The 27,703-nt window shown below is 39.7% G+C and overlaps 1 protein-coding gene across 6 annotated transcripts in view; it reads right to left on the bottom strand.

The window, feature by feature from the left end:
• Positions 1 to 27,703, bottom strand: part of LOC111872625 (pecanex-like protein 1) — a 74,580-nt gene that overhangs the window by 38,269 nt on the left and 8,608 nt on the right. For 3 of the 6 annotated variants that reach the window (XM_023866709.2, XM_023866729.2, XM_023866714.2), the window contains exons 4-10: positions 24,408 to 24,554; positions 19,922 to 20,121; positions 16,919 to 17,096; positions 10,635 to 11,528; positions 7,680 to 7,832; positions 4,191 to 4,304; positions 1,488 to 1,676 (exon numbers count right to left, since the gene is read on the bottom strand). In XM_023866709.2, the coding sequence (XP_023722477.1) occupies positions 1,488 to 1,676; positions 4,191 to 4,304; positions 7,680 to 7,832; positions 10,635 to 11,528; positions 16,919 to 17,096; positions 19,922 to 20,121; positions 24,408 to 24,554 (1,875 nt within the window). The remainder of the gene's footprint in view (positions 1 to 1,487; positions 1,677 to 4,190; positions 4,305 to 7,679; positions 7,833 to 10,634; positions 11,529 to 16,918; positions 17,097 to 19,921; positions 20,122 to 24,407; positions 24,555 to 27,703) is intronic. The other 3 variants (XM_023866735.2, XM_023866720.2, XM_023866738.2) reach the window with 3 other exon arrangements.

The raw sequence follows: 27,703 nt of genomic DNA, 5'->3' as shown, positions 1-27,703 counted from the left end.
AAAAAGCGATCTCTGGACATTATGTCAACAAAAAATTTTATACCCACTTTTCAATCCAGAGGGCCAAGGTTCGGTTAAAAGTAAAAGGATGCTGATAACATGTGACACACCGTAATATATAAATGGCACTCGTTCCTCAAGAAGTTCAAATTATGACTTCCAGATGGCAGAAGAAGGCAGATAAAACATTCATCAATGTGTTGGCACAGGATACAGTGGCCAGTAGCGACATATGATTGACATATGACCGGAGAAACATGAAAGAAATTTTGTTGATCATATATCAACATTTGTCCATGGAAGCATTGTCACCGTGCAGATTAGACATATGTATATCGACATACGACTGGAAAGTGTTAACAGTGCTGTCCATAATTCAGATTACATAGCATGTGACTGGAAGACAGTGAATAATGAATTGGAAAGGATGTGGAAGGAAGCAGTAATGACCTAATCTTAGGTACTACCCCAACGGGCTGGGGGGACTGGGGAAAACTATGAAAAAGCTCAGTCAGGACTGTCGGTATCCTGGCCTAGATTCCAACCAAGCACCTACCAAATAAAAGTCATAAATGTTACCACTTGAGTTCATTTGCTTTGTATCTAGCTAGGTCTCAAACCCTCAGACATTTAGCACAGAGTTCAGCACCTTACCCAAGACAAACAAGACTATGTGAGATATAAAATGCAATAACTGATTAAGGTACTGATCAAGTCTACTGTTTAAACTGCAGTGAATATGTACTATCAAAGAAGATACAAAAATAGTCATTAATGACAAGGTGATAAGGTTCAGGGAGAAAGCTATCAAGGCCTATATTAATTCTATATTCCTGGGGAGACTGAGCAAAATGGTAACAGCTAGTAGCCTACCTGACATTACATCCAAATACTTCCTAAATAACACCTGGTGCCACACAAGAAGTTTGTCCTTCTATTTGTCCAGTGAAGTAAATTGTATGAACATAACACCACCTAGGCTGTGCCACAGCTCAGGCAGTTAGTATCTGGCTTCAAAACACAGTGGCCCATGTTCGATCCAAGGTGAGGTCAAGTGGGATTTGTTGTGGACAAAGTGGTTCCAGTAGTACTTCACTTTCCCCTGCCAATTCTCATTTCACCAAATGTTCCATACCCACTTGTCGTCTGGGACTGGTACAATAAGCCTATTAGTGGCTGATGTACCAAGTGGACTCAGTCTCACCCCCACCCCACATAAAATGCACCATTTGGCTGCAGCAATCACAAAATTTACTGTGAATTTCATTTCCCTTTCCAGTGCTGCAGCACTTCTTCTTATTCTTCAGCATTAAGGAAACTGTTTGAATTCTCAAACAGCCTGTAAATGTAAATTTCCCTCAGTGCCCAAGCCACATTATGAAGTCATACAGTGTTCCACACTTGTTGAATCTGACAGGGAGAAAAATGCCTACCCCTGCTTGGAAGCAAACACATCTTTTCCAGCCACACATATGCACTGTACAAACCTGTAACAAGTGTTCCAACCAGTGTTCTCTGCTTTGGGATAGCTCCTTGGTTCTTGGAACCAGACACCACCTCACCAACTGGACCTTGCAGAAGCTTTGTAACCTCGTGACTATGTTCCAAGCTTAACGTAGTGGTACTTGAACTTCCTCCAGACTCAGCATCTGTCTCCTTGCTGCTATGTATATCATCTGCATAATTATACTATCATTAACATACAATGCGTTCAATGATAGAGGAAACCTAGCAGCAGTATAGAGAGGACACAACATTTCTCACAGGTTGCTGCTGTAACTGCCAATAGCAAAATGAGTCATTAGTGCTGATAAACATGCACCATCATGTGGTCTGATCTCCTCACTGCAGTAAGTCACATTAATAGTCTTTGTTAGAGGTGTCGATAGGCAGTCAACATTTACACTGAAATGAAGTTCACTACTGAACAGCGTATGTTTACTGTCAAAACTTTTGTAAGGAAAAAAACTTGCAATGTATCCGTAAGTTTCATAGTAAATATCCTGACTCACCAGTTCCCACAAAGTTGTGTGTATCTAAGTGAAAAAGTGGCGGGCCATGGGTTCAGTGTATGACATAAAGAAGCAATCGAAGAGGACTGTGCTGACTGAAGAAAAGGTTCGGGATATTGGGGCACACTACAGATCAGTCCTCGAAATTCGTTAAGACTCTTAAACCAAAGAAGTGGTTTCACTAGGATCTGCTTTCACAGCCTTTAAATTAATCAAATTTCGTCCAAATAAAATGACAGTTGCGTATGAGCTGAAGCAATAAGATATGCAGCAAGAATTCGTTTTTGCAATTGGTTGCTGCAAAATGTGCACGATGGAATCGAGGATCCACAGCTTCTGTTCTGTTTGATGAAGCGCAGTTTCACGTTAGTGGCCATGTCAATGCACAAAATGTAAAAATATGGAGCTATGAAAATCCTCACGCTATACAACAAGTGCCATGACATAGTGAAAAGGTGGGGGTGTGGTGTGCTGTAAGTCAGCAGCGAATCACTGGCCCCTTATTTTTCCACGAAACCGTGAACTCTGACCGCTACGTTAATGATATACTGAGTCTGTTCTTCAATCAGCTGACTGCTGAAGAAAGACACCCTGGGTATTTTCAGCATGACAATGCTACAGCATGGCTAATGCAACCATGGTCACAATATGGGAAGTGTTCAAAGACAGAATAATCAGAAGAAGACTGTGGCATCGCAGATCTCAGTTTTTGCAGTTTATCTTTGGGGAAACCTAAGGGGAAAAGTCTACAAGAATAATCCTCACACCACTGAAGCTCTGCAGAATGAAATAACATGCATAACTGGTTCAATTACAGTGGACCAACTTCACAGTGTCGCATAATTTATTTATGTGATGCGAGGCATGTTTGCAAGCAGAAGGGGGTCACTTTTAGCACCTGTTATAAAGAATGGTAAGTCTGTGTTATCTTTTTATAGTATTCTTATAAACGTGTGCATGTACAGAAAATGACGTGAGGGAATCAGTGACACAACTGCACTGTCGCTAGGGTGGAAGGGCACAGTAATCGCGGAGAAACGTTCCAGCCGCTCTACATTGCTGTCAGGTTTCCTCTACAGCTGAACACTCTTATGTAATTCCTAAACAGCACAAGCACTGTTATGTTCATAGTCTGCTCTGTTTTGTACTGAGCTCTGCAAACAGCTTACATTATAAACTGCAGCTAGACTAATATCCACAATCAGAAGATAACACAGACCTTCATTTGAACTCTGTAGTACTTCAAATTCTCTTCCACTTGATTTTAATCTGTTACTGTATACATGATTTGAATGGCTGAAATTTTCTTGGAAGACTAAAATTTTTATTCCTTTTATAAAACAAAACATCCAGTCATTTCTTCAAAGTTACAGCAAAAATACATGCTTTAAAGCTTCCACACTGAAAGACTGGAATGATGTGTACTACAGCAATCGGCCAGTATACGTACAGTGACACATTCATTCTGCTGCTGTGGTAATTCTTCCTTATTGCAAATGAAATGCAGAAGTAATACAAAGGGTGGTTTCAAACATGTCATAATGAAATGCAAATACCACATTATGTATCAAAATAGTCTATATTAAAGAGACTAAAGATTTTTGGTACACACTCTTACAGTAGCATTAAAAAATAAATGCAGAAATGGTAAGAAAGATACAGGAAGTAAACATTGTAACAGATCATTCAAAGACAGACACAGTAATTAAATTCTCGGATATGCATCACCTTATGGAGCAGAAGTTCAATGACACAAAATCTTCTCGAATACTAATTCGGTGCTTTGTTTCTAAGCTCAACTCCTTTTTAACAATAAGCTGCAGCAATGTTTCTCGATTCATTTACTATCCTCCTGTCAATGGCATGGTGCAATATGGGAAGAAACTGTTTATTATTAATGATAAACTGAGGAGGATGTAAACATAGTGATCATGGGCTGTTTTAAGGAACTACCTGTCTCAAGAGACTGAAGAATCCCATGAAAGTCTCCGCCATGATGGCCAGACTCTTGGACAAATATGAAGCAGTAGTGTAAACTGCGACACAGCAAAGTTTAGTAACAGCTGTGCTGTTTCAGGGATCACCTCAATGGACACAGTTTGATGAAGGCATGACAGTACTACAAGCAGATGGGAACGAGTAAACGATTAAACACAACACACGTGAGATCATACTCACTGTGCCCATATAAGTCTGTGGCAGAGTGAACAGCATCATCGCAGCTTTCTTCATCGTCATCATCATCATCATCATCATCATCATCAGAATGTGTGTAGTTCCAAAGTGTGGCATCTAGGTGGCAGGGCATGCAGCAAAACAAGAAAAGAGAAACACGGAAGCAGAGAGGGTGATATGAGAAAGAAGAAACAGTGAAAAAGGCTGTACAAAAAAGTGTATTATAGATAAATGACCGTTGTTAACATGCTTTGGTATTTGTTGGAATGAGGTAAGGAAGAAGAAAAGAGAACTGACTCTGAACAGAAACATTCCATATTGTGTTCATTAAATTTATTGCAGTGGTTTGGATTAAAAAGGAGATCACTACACATAGGTCTACTGGTGCTCTACATGTATACAAACACATGCTGGTTAGAGAGAGGTTATAACACTTTTACACATTATGATGATAGGAAACAGGCTGTCATAAGGCCAACTAGTGAGGTGAGAGATTCAAAACAGTCTCCATGGCTCAAGTCTAATAATGTGGGGTTATGTATCTCAATGTTGGTATCCTGCACACGTATGTTAACAGCCCATCTCAAGATACACACCTTGGCCAAATCAGTCCAACCCACACTTTGCTAGGCCTCTAAAAAAGAGTCACTTTCAGGCACATTCGCATACTTGTTAAGCACTTACTAAAAATGCCTATTCCACCCAGCTTGCGAACCATAAAATGAATTTTCATGAAATTTTTCTGTATAACTTTACTACAATTTGTCTGCAGTACCGATTCTGGATAAAATCAGACACTTCACACAGGGACTTACACGCACCGTCTTGCACAGATCAAGTGCAACTTACTATATATTTAATGGAACAAAACACTTTTTGAACAGAGTTGTAGGGATATATGAAACAGTCTTTATGCCCAACATATTTTTTTCCATTAGCAATTGTGGTTTTGAGGATAACAAAAAGAAAGGGAGCAAACATGCCTGAACTATATGTATTCTATAATCTTTCATTTTCTTCACTTACAGAAATCAGAAAAATGAGAATAAGGAATTGTTTTCAGAATGCTGCACCTATTATTCTGTGCCATTTCATGTAACACGCCTCACACTGCCACATATCCACCTGCATTTTCAACATATTGTCGCGTACTGTGCGTATATCGCGACAAATAAATTCACGCCGTATTTTATATAGCGAATTTTATTTCACATTCGCACTTACAATCACCCAAATTACAGATTTACGATTACTGCTATCTGCAGTATCACAAATAGTACACTCCAAAGGCCAGAATACAACTGACTAGTTGCTGGCTAACTCGGAACTAACTCGGAGGTAGCTCGAGGACTGACTCGTAGGTAGCTCGAGGACTGACTCGGAGGTAGCTCCAGGACTAACGGTGAATAGCCTTCGCTGCTCCTCATGTAGCCTCGATCGGACAATACAGAAAACGGCCACGTAATAAGCACCCTTGTTGCCTGGCGCTGTGTTGCTAGTAACGCTAGCGGTAGTACCACTGTTACCACCGTCGTCTCTCGCAATCCTGTTTAGCCGTACTGCCCTTGGTGACGTCATCGCTGTTGACTCGCTTTGCATAGCGACCAGAATGCTAGGACTCGGCTAACTTCAGCTCACTTCGGCTTCGCTCGGCGCATCACGGCTGGCGGGGCTGGGGGAGGGGCGTCATCCATAGCTCAACATGTCACAATATTTATGCAGTCAAACTTCAATACTGTTTCCTAGTGAGTGGGTCAGCATATTTTCAATCCTCATACATATTCAGGCAGTGCTAGGTTTGAATCTTGGCTCGGACTGAGGAGGTTCATGTTTTTCTTCAGTCCCATGTGGCAAACACTGGTTTACTACCTTGATTAGGCTGTGAACACACCATATAGCAACTCTGAGACAGCCCTGTTTTCTCAATGCTATGGTTGCATCACTGGTTTCATTCCAGTAATATGTGTGTTACATCTGTTGGTGAAGCCACCGATGTGAAAGACAGCCTCACCACAACATAATAATGTCATATGGGGGGGGGGTATGTGTGACAAAATAACTGTGGATTCTAGATTTGATGATTGGGTTTACTGAACACTTCTTCACAATTACAATTACTATCACTAATCTTCACAATTTGTACAGCATGCTCCATTCTCATCCTTGTACTCTCAACTACTCTCGGTTCAAAGTCAAAGTCACATTGCAACTGACAGTCGGTCGGTCAGTCAGTCAGTCAGTCAGTCAGTCAGTCAGTCAGTCAGTCAGTCAGTCCTGGTGTCGAGCTCAGTCTGGGGCTTATGGCCAGATATTTATTACTGTTTGACAGTTTCGGACTTGTTTTTGTGGGGCGCCCTCTCTGACAAGAGGATGGTTCTGTCTTTTGTCAGTCATAGCCTGTAGTAGTATGTCATTTGTCGTAATGTAAAGGATATTTATATTTTACATGTTAAACATGTTAATAAATGTATATAAAATATATACAGGGCCTCTGTAAGTCCAGGCTCAGTACAGCAGATTATGCCCTATTTCTAGTAGCTTCCGCTACAACGGCAGTCTAGTCACTTGAACGGTCATACGCTTGACCACCACCAAGATTAAGCCTCTTATATGTTTACTCTAAGTTATTGTGGGAATTTCGTAATATACTTGAGGCACGGACCACATAGAAAACACGACCTCTATTGTTGATTGTTTACCGCTTGGTTGTTTAGAAATAGACACCCAATTGTTGCGTGCTAGTGTGTTGCAGGGATGTGTTTACACACACAATGCGATTTCCAGCCATGATGTCTGACAATGGCTAGATGAAAATTTCCCTGGCAGGTAAGCTTGGGGGACAGGATCCAGGAATGGCCTGCAAGACCTGACCTTAAACCCTGCAACTTCTTCTTAGGGGAGGGGAGAAAACACGTTTACAAGAAGACATTTTGGATGAACTGGAACAAGTTGAGAGTTTTCCAGCAGGCTTCACAAGATTTCTTTCAGACAGCAGCAGAGAGTGTTGGAGTCTGACTGCGTAACTGTGCTGCAAATTTATGTTAACATGTGAAATTAAGGCATGTCACATGAAATGGCACAAAATAAATATTCTGAAAACTGATTCTTATTCACATCATATACATGAAACAAAAGATGGTTTTACTCTTCAAAACCATGTGTATTGCTTACAGACAATCCAAACTTTTATACTCTGATATAATTTGTTACAGTACTTGCCACAAGAAGAGACATATAAATGATGCCTAAAATTTCAAATATTTTCTAATTATGGTCTGTTATACATGCCTGTACTTCCAATCACTGTAATTTAATCTCCTACTACAAAACAATGTATACAGCAGCATGACAGTGGCAGTAATGTGCACTATACCAAGTTACTTCCAACTGACAAACATCCCTCAGATTACAATACTCAGTACAGACTGAGTATGCCTGACCACAAACACTGCACTTTTCATTCTCATGATTCCATTGTATTAAACAACTCACCAGGATTGGAGTGTGGGGTATCATCAGGTTCACTGTCAGTGTGCTCAAACAGCCAATCTAGACCCACAAGGCTTGACACCTCAGCAGGAGGAAGAGGGTCTACACCGCCTGTGGATGACTGGTGCCAAACATCTTCACATTTCACTACTGCTCCTATTGCCAATTGTGATAAGTTAGCAAAGATGTGAGGAGCCAGTTAACTAAAGAGTACTGGCTATACTGTAGACCACCTTATTAGGGGTGGTCACGGGAAAAATATATAATTTCTTAATCCATTAAAAATACATCATTTATGGGGTGCTGCATGAAATGATCCATTATTGACTTCGTATTAATTATTCTAACATGCAATTAACAGTGTTTTGTAACATGGTAACACTTACAGTGCACCATGGAGATTAGTTCTTACTCCTCCCGAGCGTGCCAGTATCGCAATGTTCTTGCTCATGCACCAGTTTACACAAAATGACTGCATAAAAACAGTGTTGTTCTTTACTGACACAAGAAGTGTCGTTGTCACACAGAGGTGGTTTTGTGCCCATTTTCAAACACAACGGGCACCTTCATTCAAAACAATTCATAAACTTTATAACCAGTTTAATAATGATAGTTCAGTGTTGGAGAGGAAATGTCACTGGCCTTAATCTGTGCATTCTCAGAGAATATTGGCACTATCAGAGTGCTACTGCAAAGAAGCCCCAGTAAATCAACAAGGAAGCCTGCAGCACAACTAGGAATATCCTGATGATTGATGCAACAAATATTGAAAAGTGATTTGATTTCTATCCATACAAAATTACAGTACTGCCTAAACGTAAAGTTCAAAACAAACATCAAAGAATGACGTTTGCTGAATGGGCTCAAAATAACGAGGTATCATACAGCAAAGCTTGGTTTTCTGATGAGGCACACTTCCACTTGGATGATGTGGTTAATAAACAAAATGTGCAATTTTGGGGATCACAAAATTCATGATTGATTCATGAGAAGGTGCATCATGCACTGAGAATTACGGTGTGGGTTGCCATCTCAAGTCACGGACTGCTAGGGCCAATTTTCTTTGAAGAGACAGTGAAACAGTGATGGCTATTTAAGAATGCTGTAAAATACTTTTGTGCTTCACCTTCTTGCTGCAGGTTTGCCATTACAAACTCAGTGTTCATTCAGGATGTAGCCAGGTTGCACAGATCAAATACTGGTTTGGACTTTATGCATTGTACTTTTGACCCACATGTCATCTCAAACTGATTTCCTGATCGTTTTGCATGTGGACAGAACTGGCCCCCAAGGAGTCATAATTTAAACTCATGTGGCTACTTTCTTTGGGGATTCCCAAAGGAAAAGATTTTTCCAAAAAAGCTGCAAACATTAATGGAATTGAGAGCATTAATCATTCAGGCTAGCAACAAGATAACTGAGGATCTGTACTGTTGAGCAATCAATATCATCACAGATCACGTTGAAGATGATGCCAGAAGGAATGGTGTCCTTGCTGAACAACTGATTCACAGAGGATAAATCTCCATGCAATGGTCTTTCTTTTTATATGTTACTTTCTAGTATTGTAACTGAAACAAAGATTTTATTAATATATCAAATACTGGATCATTTCATGCACCACCCTCTATATTTGCTTTTCTGAGTATTGTTTAATTAGATTCTAATATCCTTTACTCTGTTTCTCTCTTTGTTACCTGCATGCACAAATCAGAGTACAGGCAACAGCTTCAAGTATTAGAATTAAACAAACAATAACTTTATCTGTTTTGAATTTTAGATGAATATGGACTTCTATGTTGCAATACCATGCAGTTTCAAGACAGCCTAAGGTTTTAGAGGAACATCGCCTAAGTTTTCATGGTCAAGAAGAAAGCCAAGAAAGAAACCAGCAGAAGCAGGCAGCGAGCTTCGAAGGACAGAGGAGATCATACCCTTCAATAATTATATGTGTTTTCTTTCAGCAACAAAATTTAATTTGAACTGTCACTGCTAAATCTTCTGTCTCAATGTCAATTAAACAAGCCAACATATATTGTATGTACTTAGACAATTTTCAATTATAAGGAACAAGGAATAATGACGAATTTTTAAGATTACATTTAGTGGTTGTTAGGCCATGATTTTAACCACACAAGACGATACCACAAAGCCCAAAAGCAATTTTTATCTAAATATTGACAAAAAGACATCAAGTCATATGACAACATGTAAGAGACCTTTAGTCCAGAGTTTAGGAGTGAACCAAACTATACACAATAGCTACTGACAAAAAACTCATCTTTAGCATTATCTAACTCAAGATTTTCTGATGCTTACATAATCCTTTGTACTTGCAACTGTAACTTCTGATCGTGAATTATAACTAAGTGGTAGAAAATCTTTATTCAGACACACAGTTCACAGGTTCTGTAATGTGGTATTTTGTCCCAAACAAGGGAGAAACAGAGTGTGATTTATTGATACCTTTATGGACAGCCAGCTAGAAGCATGGTGGGAAAGAAACCTGCAACTGCAGTTTGTAAAAGATATTGAAAGGAAATTTGTGGTTGTCTAGCAATCAATCATTATGAGGTAAGTGCTGCAAACATGCCTTGGTTTTATACTAAATTTTTCCATATATGTAACATTAACATATTCGTGGTGCCCATGTTTTTTTTTTAATCTTGTTATAATGAAGTCAGACCCATTACATCATGGTTCCACTGAACTATCTTCGAGGATGTGAGACCATATAGTCTGGTTGAAGTGTACCAATGTTTCGGAGCAATGCACTGCCTCCACCTTCAGGGTCAAGAAGAACCCATGCAAGCAGCAAGCCTTAACCCTAAAGGCAGAGGGAGAATATCCCCCTGATATTTTGGTGAACTTCTAACAGCCTATACATCATATGTATCTGAACCTGGCAAAGATTATCAGGATATCAATAGACTTCCTATGTCTCAACTACCAACTCACCTTCTTCTGCTAGCACTGCTTTCAAAGAATGCTGATGTCTCTGTCTACTACCATCACTCAGACTGTCAGCATTATCACACTCGCTGAGGCATCTGTCACTGTCTGAACCGCCTCTGCTGTCATGACCACCAGTCACATGCTCGCCATTAACCATATCAGGAGATTCAACAGACACAGAAATTTCTGTAGCCAGTAGGCCATCTTTTGAGGAAGCACTAGTCCGATCCACCAGACTATGTCCATCTAACCTCTCCTCACTGCTCACAACAGGAAAATGTTTTCGGAACACTGACTGATCCAAGGAGCCTGTGCTGAACGAATTTCCTGACTTACTAGAAACAACACACTTTTTTCTAGTGTTCCTAGATGAGTTGGATGATGAGAAACCAGGTTCTTTGTTTCCTCTCCTCTCTCCACTACCTATACCACCACCACCAGCACCACTATTTGAAGAACCTGCAATGTTCTTATTTTCAAAACTTTCATGACGAACCAGTAGTGGAGACCGTGAGCCAGCATTGTCCTCTTCATCATCATCATCATCATCATCATCATCATCAGAATCAGGAACAACAGTCGGACGAAGAGAGAAGGTGCTGCCTTCTGTGGCCGCTGCGTTGGGTCCACTGTGACTATGACCCAGTTCATCTGACTGCTCTGCAATAGGATATACAATCTCACTGCCATAGCCATAGTATGGTGAGAGAGAGAGACGGGCACGAAGCAGAGTGGACGGTGGAGGATCATGTCGCGCTCCACTTCCACTGGAGTGAGTTCCCCCACCATCAACAATCCCTGATTCAAGACTAGTTGGCGGGCAGCAGGAGTCGAGCATGCCACTTCGTATCCGTCGCACACCCCCACGTGAGTTCTGCTGTTTCCAGTAGATGAGACCTGAAAAAGATTACAGTAACATGAGTAAAATTCTAGTCACTGCATGGTTAGGCATGCTTAGCTGAGCATGAATACATTATTCAGTTAAGAATTCCCAACTCCAAGACACGGAGCAATATAATTGTCATAAATAAAGAGAACTGGCAAGATTTAGGGAAATGCACTTCCAAAACTTAAAGGGAATTCACCTAACAAAAGGTTTTAGCAATGTTAGCACTCTAAATCCAACAGTAATTATAAATTAGCATGCTAAACAAATATGTCGGGATTAACAATTTTTGCGATCAGTATAATACTATCACATGTTAGTGACTTGACATGGGTTGTGGATTGGTAACTGGATTTAACAGACTATTATAAACTGCAACTACAAATAATTACACTCCTAGTGCTACTGCTAATTCACACACTCTACAGTTCACTCCAGTATGCACTAAGTCTTCTCAGTCTGCTGTGACTTCACTGGTTGTCTGGTAACAACTCATAATGCCATTGATTCCTCAGCTTCCTGGATCTATAACTCCTCTCCTCATTGGCTGGTGCCTACCTCACAACTCAACTGGGTGTTGCCTGGTTAGTCTTCTAACAAGGGATATTCCTCATGTTCTCATGGTTCAAGGATTGCACTTCTAACTGCAAACTCAAAACTGTACTGCTCTGCCCATGGCCTTGTTATGCAGCATCAGTGTGGACCCCACAAAAAAAAAAATATTTTCTTGAGATCGCATGTTATAGTGTGATGAAGCCACTGAAGTGGATCACACAGAAAACACCAACTCCAACAGTTCCTCTATTATTGCATACATAAGAATGGCTGTTGTTGCATGACTTTCACTGAGCCACTGCCTAGCACCTGTTCCCTAGCAAATGGCTGTCTCTGCTGGCTTTCAGCAGACATGACAAAATATTTTGTGATTCTTATCCAGTTGCAAAAACGAATTCTTGCTGCATAATCTGGTGGTTTCAGCTAATGCACAACTGTTATCTTATACGGGGTGAAATTTGATTAATTTTGTGGCTGTGAAAGCAGCTAAGTGTCAATTTCAAGGACTGATCTGTAGTTGTGCCTCAGTATCCCAAACCTTTTCTTCAGTCAGCACAATTCTCTACAATTGCTTCTTTATGTCACACACTGAAACTGTGGCCCGCGACTTTTTCAAAACCTTGGATACATATGACTTTGTGGGAATTGGTGAGTCAGGATGTTTACAAGGAAACTTACAGATATATTTTCTGTAAGTTTTCCTTGCAAAAGTTTTGACAATAAACATACGCTGTTCAATAGTGAACTTCATTTCAGTATAAATGTTAACCGCCTATCAACACCCCTAACACAGACTGACTATTAATGTGACTTACTGCTGTGACAAGATCAGACCACCTAACAGCACGCGTTTATCAGCGCTAATTATTCATGATGCTATTGGCAGTTACAACAGCACTCTATTAGAAATGTTGTGTCTGCTCTACAGTGTTGCCAGGTTTTCTCGATCATTGAATGCATTGTATATGCAGATTCAAATAACATACTTCTTTTAAGGAAAAAAATCCACAAGAATTAATATACATGCTTCCTATGCTATTAGGAGTGTACATACCTCAATCATATAGTGACTAGGCAAGGGCTGGGTGAATGAGGAATTAGGATTCAATATCTGGCAGTGGCAAGTGATTTTTCTCTTTTCCATGACTTTCAGAACTGCACAGGGGTCCAAGAAGTCACAGCTATGAGTGCCAAAGTTTTTTCTAAAATATGGGTAAAGCAACCAAGGCATGAGGCTGTTAACCACCAACCAGCAGTGACATGAAAAATATATGGAGCTATACTTCTCCACAGACCCTCATGACATGGTGCTTAATTAAGCACAGGACTTTACCTTTATTTCCATTATTAGATGAAAAAAGCTACTGGCCACTAGCCAAGGGAATTGATCACTTTCTCTGGAACAGCACACTTAAAGAGGAAATACACAATGTGTGGGGTGAAGTTAATTTCTTCATGCAAAAGCACACGATAATCAAGGTACATAAACACAATTACCCGTACAGATTTCAATGAAAGAAGAGATGACTGTGAAGCAACTCTTATCAGATCTGTAGAGAAACCTGTTAACCCAGGATCAACATTTGAATGGCCTGACAAAGAAGATATATGCTTATTTTAAAAGAAGCAGAATGTTGGTGGACTATTTTATCATTTGCTCTGCTGTGGCCTTATCAAATTTAGTGCCAAATTTCATGAATGGTAATTGTTTCAATGTAGATTTCTGTATACTCTTTGATGGTTATTTACAATGGGTATTTGTAGACTTCTGAGACTGTACAAAGTAAAATTTAACTTTCCATTAATTTCCATTATTTATTTTTTGTTAAGATCTTAGTCCCTTTCCAATCCACATGAAGAACACGATTTACACTAAAAAATCATGAAGTGTCTCCAAACGCCCTAATGGTGTGGAAAAAAGAGATGTTGATTGAAATTTTAAATAAACATATGAAACAAAATAAAATATGTCTCTTTGTCTTAACAACAACTTCATAAGGATTGCCATAATAAGGTAGTTGGGTCATTAAGCTAGCTTCACAATTAATGAAACCACCCATTAAAACTTAATAAAGTGTCCCTACTGACGTCATACTACAGTACCTTATATCTTCTTCTAGTAACAACTAGGCAGCAGGTTTTCTGTCCAATTTGGGAAATGAACTGAAGTGAGAATGATGCACCAAGAAGCACTTGTGGCATATAAAAGCTAATAATTAGAGAGACAGACAGTATCTGGTCCCCCACACTCAGATATGATGCTAGAACCTCCTACATATAAAGATAACCACTATATGACAATCAGGGCATATAATAAAGACAACTACACATTAAAATAACCCTTTGACTGTTAAGTCTTGTCACAGAACTACCTGCTAGTAATGCCAAGACTGAGTGTGAAAAGAGTGACACAAGAAAAACCGCAATATTTCCTCAGATGACCTTCATGTGACAACACGTATATCATGTGAAAGCCTGTTCTTTTCTTTAAACATCAGTATGTTGCATATGGTGTCATTTAGTGGCAGAAATACTGTACTGACTGATTAACAACAAGCTGTTGTCTCTAGATGTAATGGTTTCAATACAAGAAACCCAAGTCCATCTAGTCTGTATATGGTGTGCAAATACAGTAAACTTCTGGTTATCTAGAGTCCAAGCATCCAGCACAAATTTCAAAAAAAAATAAAATTACTTACAAAATTAAGTTGTGATGCACATATGTTTACCTGCCATGTGGAAGTTCTCCCAGCCACCATTAGCAGCACTGCCCATCATCCTCCCTAATACAGGAGCCATTATGGTCACTACAATCATAGTGGTCCACGATTACAGAAGAGGTTAGCTGAATCTGTGATTGCCTTACAGTACATCCAAAATTTCTCAACCATCAATCCTCTGTCATCTAAGAAGACTTCAGCACAAGAATTGAAGTAAAAACACATTCTTGTGACTTTGAAGCAGAGTATGAAAATGTGTAAAGACTCATATGGGGTGAAAATTGGGTCTGTATTTGAGTTTGTCTTATGCAACTGGCAGACCCATTTAGCCCATACACCCCATTCCTCATACAGGCCCGATATCTGCGAGTTTACTGTAAACTGCTTGATGTACAGGGGATTTAAATCCCACAGTACAATACAGATTAACCCTTAGTCTTCTGCTTTAGTAATGATTTCTTTTTCATACTTCAGAGATTTCCACCACAGTTCAGACAATTTAAGAATATAACACTATCCTACAAACCGTCCAGGATAAATAAGGGCACTGGAGCTGGTGTCTACTGCTATGGCACGAGGCGGAAACTTACTTTCAGCCTTGGGCAGTACACGACAGTATTCCAGGCAGAAGTATATGCCATTAAGGCATGTACTATGGAGAATTTAGATAGGAACTACAGAAATAGGAACATCTACATTCTACCCGACAGCCAAGCTGCACTTAAAGCACTTGACAAACACCAGATCAACTCAAAATTGGTCTGGGATTGCCATCAAACCCTCATGGAACTGGCCAAATATAACAGGATACAACACATATGGGTGCCAGGCATGAGGGTATTGCTGGAAACGAAACAGCAGATCAATTGGCTAAGACTGCAGCTGAACATCCGTTCGTAGGACCTGACCCAGCCTGTGGCATCTCTATAGGAGTTGCCAGACAGGCAATCAGGGACTGGACAAACATGAAACACAAGAAATACTGGGGATCCTTGACGGGACTGAGGCAAGCAAAGGGACTCATACGAGGACCCTCTACTAAACGAGCGAAGGAACTGTTGAAGTTAAACAGAAACTAGCTACGATGGGTGGTGGGACTACTTACAGGACATTGTCACCTTAAAGGACACCTCTTCAAACTGGGACTAAGCGATAGTCCCACTTGTGAGAGTTGTCAAGAAGAAAATGAAACAGCCACATATATCCTGTGTGAACGTGAGGCCTTAGCTTATTTAAGATTATGGCACTTGGGTCAATACTTTATGGAACCAAGTGACTATTTTGATGCGCCCACATACAGAATCCTGCACTTCGAATGAAGTGCAGGATTGCTGAGGGGATAATCAAAAGGGGAAGCACAATAGACCACTGCAGGTTGCAGTGCAAGGGCCGAGAAGGCCCACCCCTTATACATTCATTCATTCATTCATTCATCCTACAAACCATGCCTTGCTAAACACAGCAATACAGAATCAACAGTAGCCAAGGTAACGCTCTTGTCCAAAAGCATCATATTGTAGCATGTAGACCTGCTGCTAAGTAATCACTGTAAACAATGCCCACTGCTAGGCGACACATTCCTAACAAGCACAAATGCACTAACTGGAAAGATGTGTCCTCTACACAGACCACGCGACAGCTGCATGACGCAACAATAGAATAAATGTTAGGCAATGTGTTTTCTATGCAGTTGGTGCCAAGGTGTTATAAGCAGGACAAGTCTAGAGTTCAGTTTGTTGGGAGACAGCCACCGGCCAGTAAGGGCGTGAACACAGAAGCTAAGGAATCTACAGCGCTGGAAGACGTTACCAGACAATGACTAGTGATGACACAGCAGACTGAAAAGACTTAGTGTACGCTGTAGTGAACTGTACAGTGTGCGAATCAGTGTCAGCGCTATAGTTACTTGTAGTTACATTCTTAAGAGTTCAATAAATCCAATTACCAATCCCTGTCTACAGTCACTCTAACACATAACAACATATATTTGAAATCACAAAACATAAATTTTGATTCAAGCCTTACACAGCTCTGATCCTGTCCTAAATTCTATTTCTTATTCATGTCATGTTTGTCACTTTTGCATGCAAATGGCACATATACACACTTCAACTGCAAGTGCTCACCCTTGTCTCTGGGGACAGAGCTGTCAGCTGTTGCATCCAGCATATACCCACCAAGTTCCAGTGACCCAGTTGGTTTGATAGCTGCTGGCAGAATGCAGTAACTGTGACTTGCAGCATTGGAATATCGTCGGGCTGGAGGAACAGAATTTGTGGAATTGGAAATTCCAGGTCCAGCTTCCTGCAACACACAATATTCTGCTCACAGATCTCATGGTCATGGCATATTTTATTCACATTACTTCATGTCTCAAAATCTTTTCCCACCAAATAAATACAGTAATTAATATATATGAGGACTCAAAACAAATGCTCAATTATACATAAAAGGCACGCACAAGACTGACTCTCAGGTCGAGATCGAGATGAGGTTCTTGATACATTTAGGGAACTGAGATAAAAATGAGAATTTCTTCCATCTTATTCAGCTTCACTAGTCTCACCCTGCTCACCATTCTCGTTGTTTGTTTCAGTTTCAATGCCTTCACAATTCCCTGCTTCTCTCTCATCTTCCAGTCCATCCATTTCAACAGCTATACGACACTTTTTTAGTCTTTTGGCTATGAATTTTGGGTAGATCTGTTACCATGGTCTTCATGTACTCACACAATGGTTCTACACAGGGCTCCTTTATTGTCCCAGTGATGTCAGAAGGCAATCCCTTACCAAATGTCATGCTGAATACAACTGTTTCAAATGACCATTAAAAGGTTTAATCACTAGAATGTGTAGCTGCTCTGCATCTGCTCATGAGAAGCAACTGCCTCCCTCAATGTTCTGTGTATGTTCTCAAAAGTTTCACAATATGGAATTCTGTGAACTGGATATCGTTGTTGGCATTCTACCACAGCATCCTTAATTACTTCCATTCCAGAAATCATGAACGGAATGCATGTTGGCTTATTCTTCATTTGTAAATGTGTTCGGCACTTTGACTAACACCCCACTGCAACACAGTAGTCACACTAGCCTAGACAATGCGCAAGCAGGAACTCAGCCAAACTACAGCAGTTCCAGCTGGTGCCACTAGTGCTTAACTCAAAGAACAATGCTGAATCAACATGCTGTTTACTGCATACTTTTGCTCCAAATGGCCTGCAGAACAAGCTCCTGACGTCTGGCCAAAACGTTGCAGAACACATTATATAATACTATACTAAGACAGATGAGCCGGTGACGGTAGCCGAGCAGTCTAAGGCATGTACTGTCTTCGCTCGCTTTGAAACCGGGATCGTGGGTTCGAATCCCACTCAGGGCATGGATGTTTAGTTTGTGTATGTGCGTTTTTCTGTGTTTGTGTACAGGTAGAGGCCTTGAGATGAGCTGATCACCCGCCCAAGGAGTCCTACCGATTGTGTAAGATCTAGAAAAACCAAAGTGAACGCAGAAGTTCATGGAGGTACGCCTAGGCCCACTGGGGCTGTAGTGCCAAGGAAAAAAAAAGACAGATGGAACCAATGAAGACAATAGTTAAGTGTGAAGTGAATCACATATCTGACTACCAATATTTCTTAGCTCTTGTTGGCCATGTTAGATTTGCATGAAAAGCAAAGCCTGTATATCTTACAAAACCCTCTGAAAACTTAAAACAACATGTAGGATATCATAAGACTTTTAAAACGAAATTCGGAGATCCCATGCTCCTTAACAGAATAGTGCACATATCACATAGCATTGCTGATAACATTCTTGTGAGCTCAAACTGTGATTATGGGTAAAGGGTAAAGACAAAATTGTCTATGCGCTTAATTAATTAAGGACACCATAAAAATGCATGGGGGAGTGGAGGTACACATTCCTCACCCCCAGCACTAGATGGAGATGAGTGGCTAGCTTCATGCCCCAGCCACAACCCTGAGGAAAGAGCCCTCATACCCACTGGCCAGAAGGTTGGGTGGGCCCCAGAGCTGGTCTGGACACTGTACAGAAGCTCCTACCAGAAACTGAATCAAAATTCCTTAGTTATCCATCACTACACTGAATGAGCTATCCTGGCTTTTAACCGTTCAGCGTGGTTTGACGTGTATGTTTCGTCAGGTATTTAAATCGTCTGGGGGGGTTCGACGTGTATGTTTCGTCCAGCTGCACACCTATGTTATAACGCCCATAATAATTGATGGTTTTGCCGTAGATTGTTAAGATTTTTCGCTGGCCTGTTGTCAGTAGTTCAGAGTATAATAATCCTCGAGTTTAGCTGCGCTAAATCATCGTTACATATGCCTGTCTTGCAGCAAAGTTCCTGTTGCTCTTGGGAGAAGTTTNCCAGAAGGTTGGGTGGGCCCCAGAGCTGGTCTGGACACTGTACAGAAGCTCCTACCAGAAACTGAATCAAAATTCCTTAGTTATCCATCACTACACTGAATGAGCTATCCTGGCTTTTAAACTATAGTTAAAATAGAGTTATTTTTAGTTCCTTATAATAGATGTTTATGTGCTCTTGGTGAAACAGGCCAGTTTTACAACACTACATGTATGAGCTTGGGGCATGTGGTAGCGTAGTTGGTTGAGGCACTATGCTACAAGCCGGAAGGTCGTGGGTTCAAGTCCCGATGAGGTCATTGGATTTTTTTTCAGTTGACCTAATCCTTCCAGCTGCACTATGGCACAACTCAGCCTCTAACAGAAATGAGTACCAGGAATTAATTAAACAATTTTCCTGGGGAGTAAAGCACAGCCAGCGCGTAAGGCTGACAACCTTACTGCCATCTTTGAGCTGATTGTCTAAATAATGTGGGACCCTCAACGTCTCACAAGCCTATGGGCCTTCACGGCCTGTTACAGGGATAGCTTTACTTTACTTTTACATGTATGAGCTTATGGGTGTGAATGGATTAAGTGGGGCTAGTGTTGCTTCCACCTACCATTAGGAGCTAAATTATAAAAGACGAGACGATCTCTCACGGCATAATTCTCATATAAAATTTTATGAAAAGCCATCAACTGGCTCTGAAGTTATCAGTGGGGAGGATGGGGACACTATGATGCCACAAAACTATTGTTCCTTACCACAGAAACAAGAGATGGCTGGGGCTCTGGTCCCTGGCTGCTGTTATCCTCCTGGGAGTCTGTGGATGAGGTTTGGTGGGACAGCTTCTGGAGACTAGGACACTTGCTTGTCCCTCCAGATGTTGCAGGCTTGGTCTCATCAACAATAGACACTGAGATGCTGATTTTGCGTGTTCTTTGGCGTTTTGATCTACTCTCTGCTAACAAAGTAGTGAAATTTAACTCTTATTGTGTTTTCTGCACATGTCTGATTTACTTACTGTGACTCTCTTTGTGGATCTGAACTTCTCACAGCAGTATTAAGACTGCCATCTTCTGGAATGTGATGCTATGAAGTATGGTAGTTAGCATCCTCTGAAACACTGAGTTCTAAATTCCAGACTATAGTGAGACATCCCAGAAGACTATAATCTAAAGAATTTATTTGCTCTTATTCAAGAGTACGTATACAAAAGGCAAAAAAAAAGCACTGTGTGATGCCCTTTTACACATGCCAACATAAAGAACAAACCCTAAAATCCTTGACAGAGTGTGGAGAGGATATTACAGCCAACGCTGGTACCGACAGAATAAAAGTTAAAAATATGAAGTACAGAACAAAAAAATTCAAGGAACTGGAAACTATTTAGGATTATTAGTTTCCTTGACTGGGTCCACAATCAAGTACTTCAAACAGATTACAAGACCATGGATGAAGTCCAGAAACTCAGTCATCCAAAGTGTAATATACCATTTTCAGAATCCTTCAGAATTCAGAGGGTCATGTTGGGCTAAAACTAAAACTCCCAAGCTGCAATGCAAAACATAAATTAGCCAGCAGAAATGTAGTAAACATATGGAAACAATGAATGTCAGCAATAACACATAATAAGTGAATTCCTACAAGTGACAGCTACCAAACAGGCATGGTTTCTGGTGTCACACAGTTTTGCACACATTCACAGTCACTGGCAGGTACAGAAAGCATGTAAAGTTGTCCCTGTACGTAAGCATGCACTGCACCAAAAAGTCATATGGGAGAGTGGAAGCACAGATCAACACATTCTTAATGTCAGCACTATCAGAGGTGAGTGGTCAGCGTCATATTCTGGATGTTTTATCCCTGTAGAAAGAGCCTCTGATACACATGGATAGGAGGATGGGTGCACCACAGAGTCAGAAGGGATGCTGTTGAGAAGAGAAGAATCTCTTGTCCCTGCCAGAAATCAAACAACTCCTTGGATGTCTGGCCCACAGCCTAGTATTTACAAATGACTGAACTACCCTAGTTAGATAGCATGCTGATGAACGATGTTTCTAGTCGAGAACATCAGGGGGGAACTGCATTCCTTCACCATTCATTCTTCTGTCAGCCATACTGTATCCCTCCTTATTATTAGCTTATAAATTCATTATCATAATTTTTTTTTGTATTCATCTCCAATAACATTTTATGTCTCAGGTGGAAGCAAGCAGTGAAATAAGTCAGACAAAAGTTTACAAATCTAATTCCATAAATAAGTACTATTAATATAAACTATGAATCAAATCTAGATGCCTTATATAATAAAGTTCTTGACGCACTCATGTGAGTGTAATGCATGTAACACTCCATAACATACATTACATAATCTGTAACTACACAGCACTAACTTTAAGCAGTTCATGGTTATTCAGTTAGTCAAGAAATTCAATGCATCTATAAAACCTGAAACTTCATTGATATATTCCCAAAAGCCCGCCACTTGATCTTGTTCTGAACCAGTTGATTTAGTTTCTGTCTTCATGACCTACTCTTATAAGATTAATTTCAATAATATCCTTCAACACACTCCTAAGACTGTTAAGAGGAACTGTCCTCCCAGTTTCCCAACCAAACCTTGTATGAATTTCAAATTTACCTCATATATGCTACACATGAGAAAAGTTCAAAAAGTTATCACAATTCATCAATAAAAACCTCATTTTAAGACGTACAGCTTAGTTATACTTATCCTCATCAAAATAATTTCCCTGAGCGGCAATGCACCACTCCCGTCTCCTTTCCACTGTCAGAAGCACAGTTCGAAGAATATCTGTTGATTTGCTCTCACTCCATCTGTCCTATTTGTGATGATGTCCTCTACCATTTGAAATCTCCTTTTTTTTCAGGGTCACTTCTATTTCAGGGGCTAGATATGTCAGGTGAATAAAGAGGCTGTGGAGAGACCGGAATTGTAAGCTTGGCCAAGAAATCTCACATCAATAATGCTGTGTGAGTTGGTGCACTGTCATGATGACAGTACCATTTTCCTGCAGTCCACATTTTCAGTTGTTTTCTTCACATTGCATCCCTGACACATCTGAGAACTTCAAGATAATAAACTTGATTAACCATCTGGTTCATTGGAATGAATCCACGATGCCCACTGTCACAACATTACACCCACAAACCTAAGTCTCATCTGCGGTGATGACACTCTTTAAAAAAACTGTCAGATTATCCCAAGTTGAAACATGCTGAATTCTCTAATCTCAGTCAACAGCCTTGGTAGAAATGTCTGCTGAGACCTGATGCATCCCTAAATTGTCTGTTAAAATTGCATCATGTGAGAAAATAATTATTCCAGTCTCTTCTCCTGCCTCCTGTACACTCAGTCAGTGATTTGTATGCATAATATCTTCATTTGGGCAATCAAAGAATTCTATCTCAAAGTTCAATGTCAGCCTGACCTCTCACTGTCAACTGAAGTTCTTTTGTTCTGGAAACATTTGTCCCACTTGAACATCTCTGTTCCTTTCACGTCACTACTGTAAGCTTCGCACCACATTCTATGGGTTTCCACAGATGTTTTACCCAGTGTGACACAAAATTTCACACAAGTTCTCTGCTTCTTTACAGATGCCATATCACAATGTGACAAAATCAAAATCGCAAGAATATTTATTCATAACAATGCAAAACACCAGCAGGGCTGTTTGGAATGAACTTCTGTGTGTAGGTCACAATCACAACTATCAGCAATTCCACAAGCATCCACAAGTGCACAACTAGTGACATTCCAGGCAGTCATTCTGGGAACTTTTAGAAGAGATCTTATACTCTGCCCTCCTCTTTTTCAAATTAATCACACACACAATAATATATAATGAAGCAAAACTGTGAAGCTCACTACACAATCTCCTTCATTCTATAGTTACATCATCTTGCTTCTATTTAAATATTTTCCATATGCCCTCATTTAGTGTTCTTCCCTTAGAGTGAGTGACCAAGCAACAACAGGTTGACACTAATGTGAGGACAGCCTGAACTATTAGCACGGTTGAATTGTGGATTACTATCTGAATCTGTGCAAATACCCTTTGTGTCTATCAAACATGGCAAAAACGCTCAGAATTACAGCAAAACCTTCACTAATCCAATTACAGTTAATCCAAATGTTGGATAATCTGATCTAAATATGAAAAATGAAAAATACTGTTCAGAAATAAGTATACAGTGGCATTTGGGAAGGAATTCATTACACTTGCCTGTTGTTGTTGTTGTTGTTGTTGTTGTTCTTGTTATTATTATTATTATTATTATTACATTCAAAAACAAGTACAACTTCTGGGTCTTCTATCAATGAATGAAAGCTTCTATAGCGATATTTTTTATTTATTTTCATCAGCATTATTTACATCATTAAATATCCTATTTATTTGTCCTATTTTTTTTTTTCATTACTATGTTCACAAGAGTCCTCCACTGGTCCCTATTATGAGCCAGATCAATCCAATCCATACCATCCCCTCCTATCTCTCTAAGATCCATTTTAATACTGTCCACCCACCTACAACTTAGTCCTCCCAGTGGTCTCTTTCCTTCTGGCTTTTCCACCAATATTCTATATGCATTCCTCTTCTCCCCCATTCATGCTACATGTCCTGCCCATCTCATCCTCCTTGACTTCATCATTCTAATTATACTTGGAGAAGAGTAAAGTTATGAAGCTCCTCATTATGCAGTTTTCTCCAACCTCCTGTCACTTCATCTCTCTTCAGTCAAAATATTCTCCTCAACACCCTGTTCTCAAACACACACATTTTATGTTCCTCCCTTAATGTCAGAGACCAAGTTTCACAACCATACAAAACCAGAGGCAAAATTATGTATATTCTAATTTCTTTGTTTTTAGATAGCAGAAAAGAAGACAAAAGGTTCTGGAGTGAATGGTAGCAAGCATTACCTGAATTCAATGATTCTTTATTCTTGGTTTACTTAATGATAGTTTTCTTGACTGCTGAAGTTATGCAGCAACAAATGGCAACATAATTTGTGAATAATGTATTGGAAAGGATGTGGTCATGGTCTCTTTTAAGATATTATTCTGGAATGGTTGAGGTAGGCCATAAGAATCCTGACTTGGATTGCAGAAAGCAGGAATGTACATAATTCCTCTACAGCGTTCAGTACAATTTAAGGGAGACGCTGTCATCATTCTCTCTTTATGTGTATAACGAAGAATTACAGAACACTATGAATTACCTTGCAACTTAGTTCTAAAGCGTTCATGGTCTGCCTGGGTGCACTGCTCTGCTCGATGTACACTCACTTTCTCTACAACAGGGCGCAGATTTGCCATCTCCTCACTACTTTCCGAGCTGTTTTTTCGATGAACATCCACTTTCAGATCTATAGACAGCAACAGCATATTCATGGTGTGTTAATGTACAAAGTAATGGTTTATTTTGTAAAGTTTAGGCAAAGCAGGCCCCTGAGCTGGTAGAAATGGTATCAACAATCAAAAGATTATTACTACTGCTACTGCTACTACTACTACTTTCACTATTACACTTGGTCATCGACTTATGACTGACAGGTCGTAAGTCGATCTGGTAGTATGTCAGCCATATATTTATTAACAGTATTTTTTAACCTATCTAATCATTTTATCATCTTTATAATTTATTTTTAAAAACTTTTACATTTTAATCATCTTTCATTTTTAATTTTTTTTTGTGGTCATAAGTGCGGCCAGTCATAAGTCGATAGTGCGGCCAGTCATAAGTCGATGACCAAGTGTAAAAGTAAAGTAAAGCTATCTCTGTAACAGGCCATGAAGGCCCAGAGGATTGTGAGATGTTGAGGTTCCCACATTTTCTAGACAATCAGCTCATAGATGGCGGTAAGGTTGTCAGTCTTATGCGCCATGTGCCCTTTACCCCCAAGAATATTCCTGGTACTCATTTCTGTTAGATGCTGAGTTGACCCCAGGGCCATAGTGCAGCTGGAAGGATTATGTAAATTGAAAAAATCCACCTCATCGGTATTCGATCCCACAGCCATCAGGCTTGTAGCATAGTGCCTCAACCAACTACACTACTATGTACCCCTTATTATTGTTACTATTATTATTATTATTATTACATTTTATATCCCATGAAATAATAAAACAAAACACAAACATTATAAAAAAGAAAATAATTTAATGACATAATTTATGTTACTACGAATTAAACATTAAGGAATGGCATTTAAATCTCCAGTGCACCAGCTGAAGGTCTGCATTCTCAAATGCTCTTAACTAACTCCATGGATCTGAGTCATTCTTGAGAAGCAACCAGCTCCTCAAGAATTTCCTAACATTTTATGAAACTTGGAGGTTCATTATCATGTTCACAAGAGCCCTTCACTGATATCTATACAGAGCCAGCATAATCCAGTCTATACCATCCCATCAAATCTTTCCAAGACACATCTTAATATTACACTTGCACCTATGGTTAGGTCTTCTTAGTGGTCTCTTTCCTTCTGGCTTTTCTCACCATAAACCTATAAGCATTTCTCTTCACCCCAATGCATGTTACATGCTCTGCCCATATCATCATTGATGTCATCATTCTAATTACACTTGGTGAAGCATACAGTTACGAAGCTCATTACACAGTTTTCTCCAACCTCCTATCACTTCATCCCTCTTTGGTCCAAATATTCTCAACACCCTGATCTCGAACACGCTCAGTCTGCGTTCCTCCCTTAATGTCAAAGACCAAGTTTCACACTCATATATAACCAAAGGAAAAATGACAGTTTTGAATATTATAATTTTTACATTTTTAGGCAGCAAATGAGGAAAAAAAAGTTCTGGGCTGAAATGCAGCAAACATTACCCAAATTCAATTTCCTCTTAATTTTCTCCTGAATCTAACTTTGATCTGTCATTCCCAAATATCTGAACTGTGCTACACTTCCAAAGGACCTTAGTTATGTTTACATTATAATTTTGCCTTGCATTCTGCTGAGGAGACAGCAACATATACTTAGTTTTCTCCGTATTTACTTCTAGGCCAACCTCCTTACTAGCATTAATTAAAATTTGTGTTTTTTATACTACATAAGTTATCCCCAAGTAGATTCACATCATGAACATAGACCAGCAGCTGATGTGTTCCATTTAATTTCAGTCCCACCTGGTTTTTCTGGGCTTTCCTAAGGGCATACTCTAAAGCAAAGTTGAAAAGCAATGGCAAAATGGCATCAGCTTGTTTTAGACCATTCTGAATAGGAAACATACCAGAAAAAAAAAATACCTATACAGACTTTGTTGTAGGTTTAATTTAAACATGTTTTTCTCATGTGGTATTATAATATGGCCCATCAACACAAACAAACAACAAACTCCGTGATTTTAGTCCGCAAGCGAACTGGCACCAAACTTTGCCGACAAGCGTCGCGGTGGCTCAGTTGGTCAGTCCATCAACACAACAAATTCAAAATAAATAAACCAATATTACTGTAGTAACATTTCTTTATTATTCCGTATGAGTTACATGTTCTGACCCACCTGGATCATCATCAATTTTTTCATGATAAATCACTTGTTACTGAATTGTGTTCTAAAATGGATCCATATTAGTAATTAGACTAATACAAAATTCATTACCAATGTCTACATATCACTGTGATATTAAATTTTAATATTAGTCACAAAATGATTTGACAACACACTCCAGGGTGACTCAGTATATATTTATATAGTGCCTTTACATGTTTCAGTCAGTTGTGACCATCTTCAGAAGGAAATAACAACATGATAAGGAACTACTATCACATAGATTGTATTACATATGCTTAAAATTTTGTATAAACATTTCTAATTATTAAAGTTAAAAAGGTGTTTTAAGTTAATAATATATTAACATTCTTAATATTTAAAATCTTGAACCTCTGAGGTTTGTGTCTCCATGCCTCTTCTGCCCAAACGGGTGATTGGGGTGTTATTTGCCATCCTCTGAGGTCCGGGCAGCATTCTTTCCTCCTTTTTTATGATTCTTTAAGGATCTGTGTTGTTGTCAAGTTGTTTCTCCTTTCGTTGTGTTGGGAAACAATGCTGCCCAGACCTCAGAGGATGGCAAATAACACCTCAATCTCCTGTTTTGACAGAAGAGGCATGGAGACACAAGATCTCGAATGATCGAATCTTTGGAGTTGCTTGTATAAGTATTACTGTGTATGATTTTCATTCACTTAATTCATGTTAATGTTTATATCACTTCTGAAATACATTTTTGGAACTATCTTGCTAAGTATTCATCTGATAGAGAAGCATCTTAAACAAAAATTGAAAATATTCCATCATCTGGATAATTCTAGCTTCATTTAAAACACAGTGATTATACATAGGTAGGCTGAAAAGTAATGCACACATGTAGAGTGTCAGCGTCGAGTTTGTCGTGTTAGAGGCAGCCTGGCGCCAATAATCTTGCAACATGACAACGCTCATCCACACACCTCGCGCGCAACTGAAGAGGCTCTGCGAAACCTGAAGTTTGAACCGATTC

This window comes from Cryptotermes secundus, unplaced genomic scaffold (assembly GCF_002891405.2).
Source record: "Cryptotermes secundus unplaced genomic scaffold, Csec_1.0 scaffold1013, whole genome shotgun sequence".
NCBI classification, from domain to species: Eukaryota; Metazoa; Arthropoda; class Insecta; order Blattodea; family Kalotermitidae; genus Cryptotermes; species Cryptotermes secundus.
This window is presented reverse-complemented; position numbering and strand designations above follow the sequence as displayed.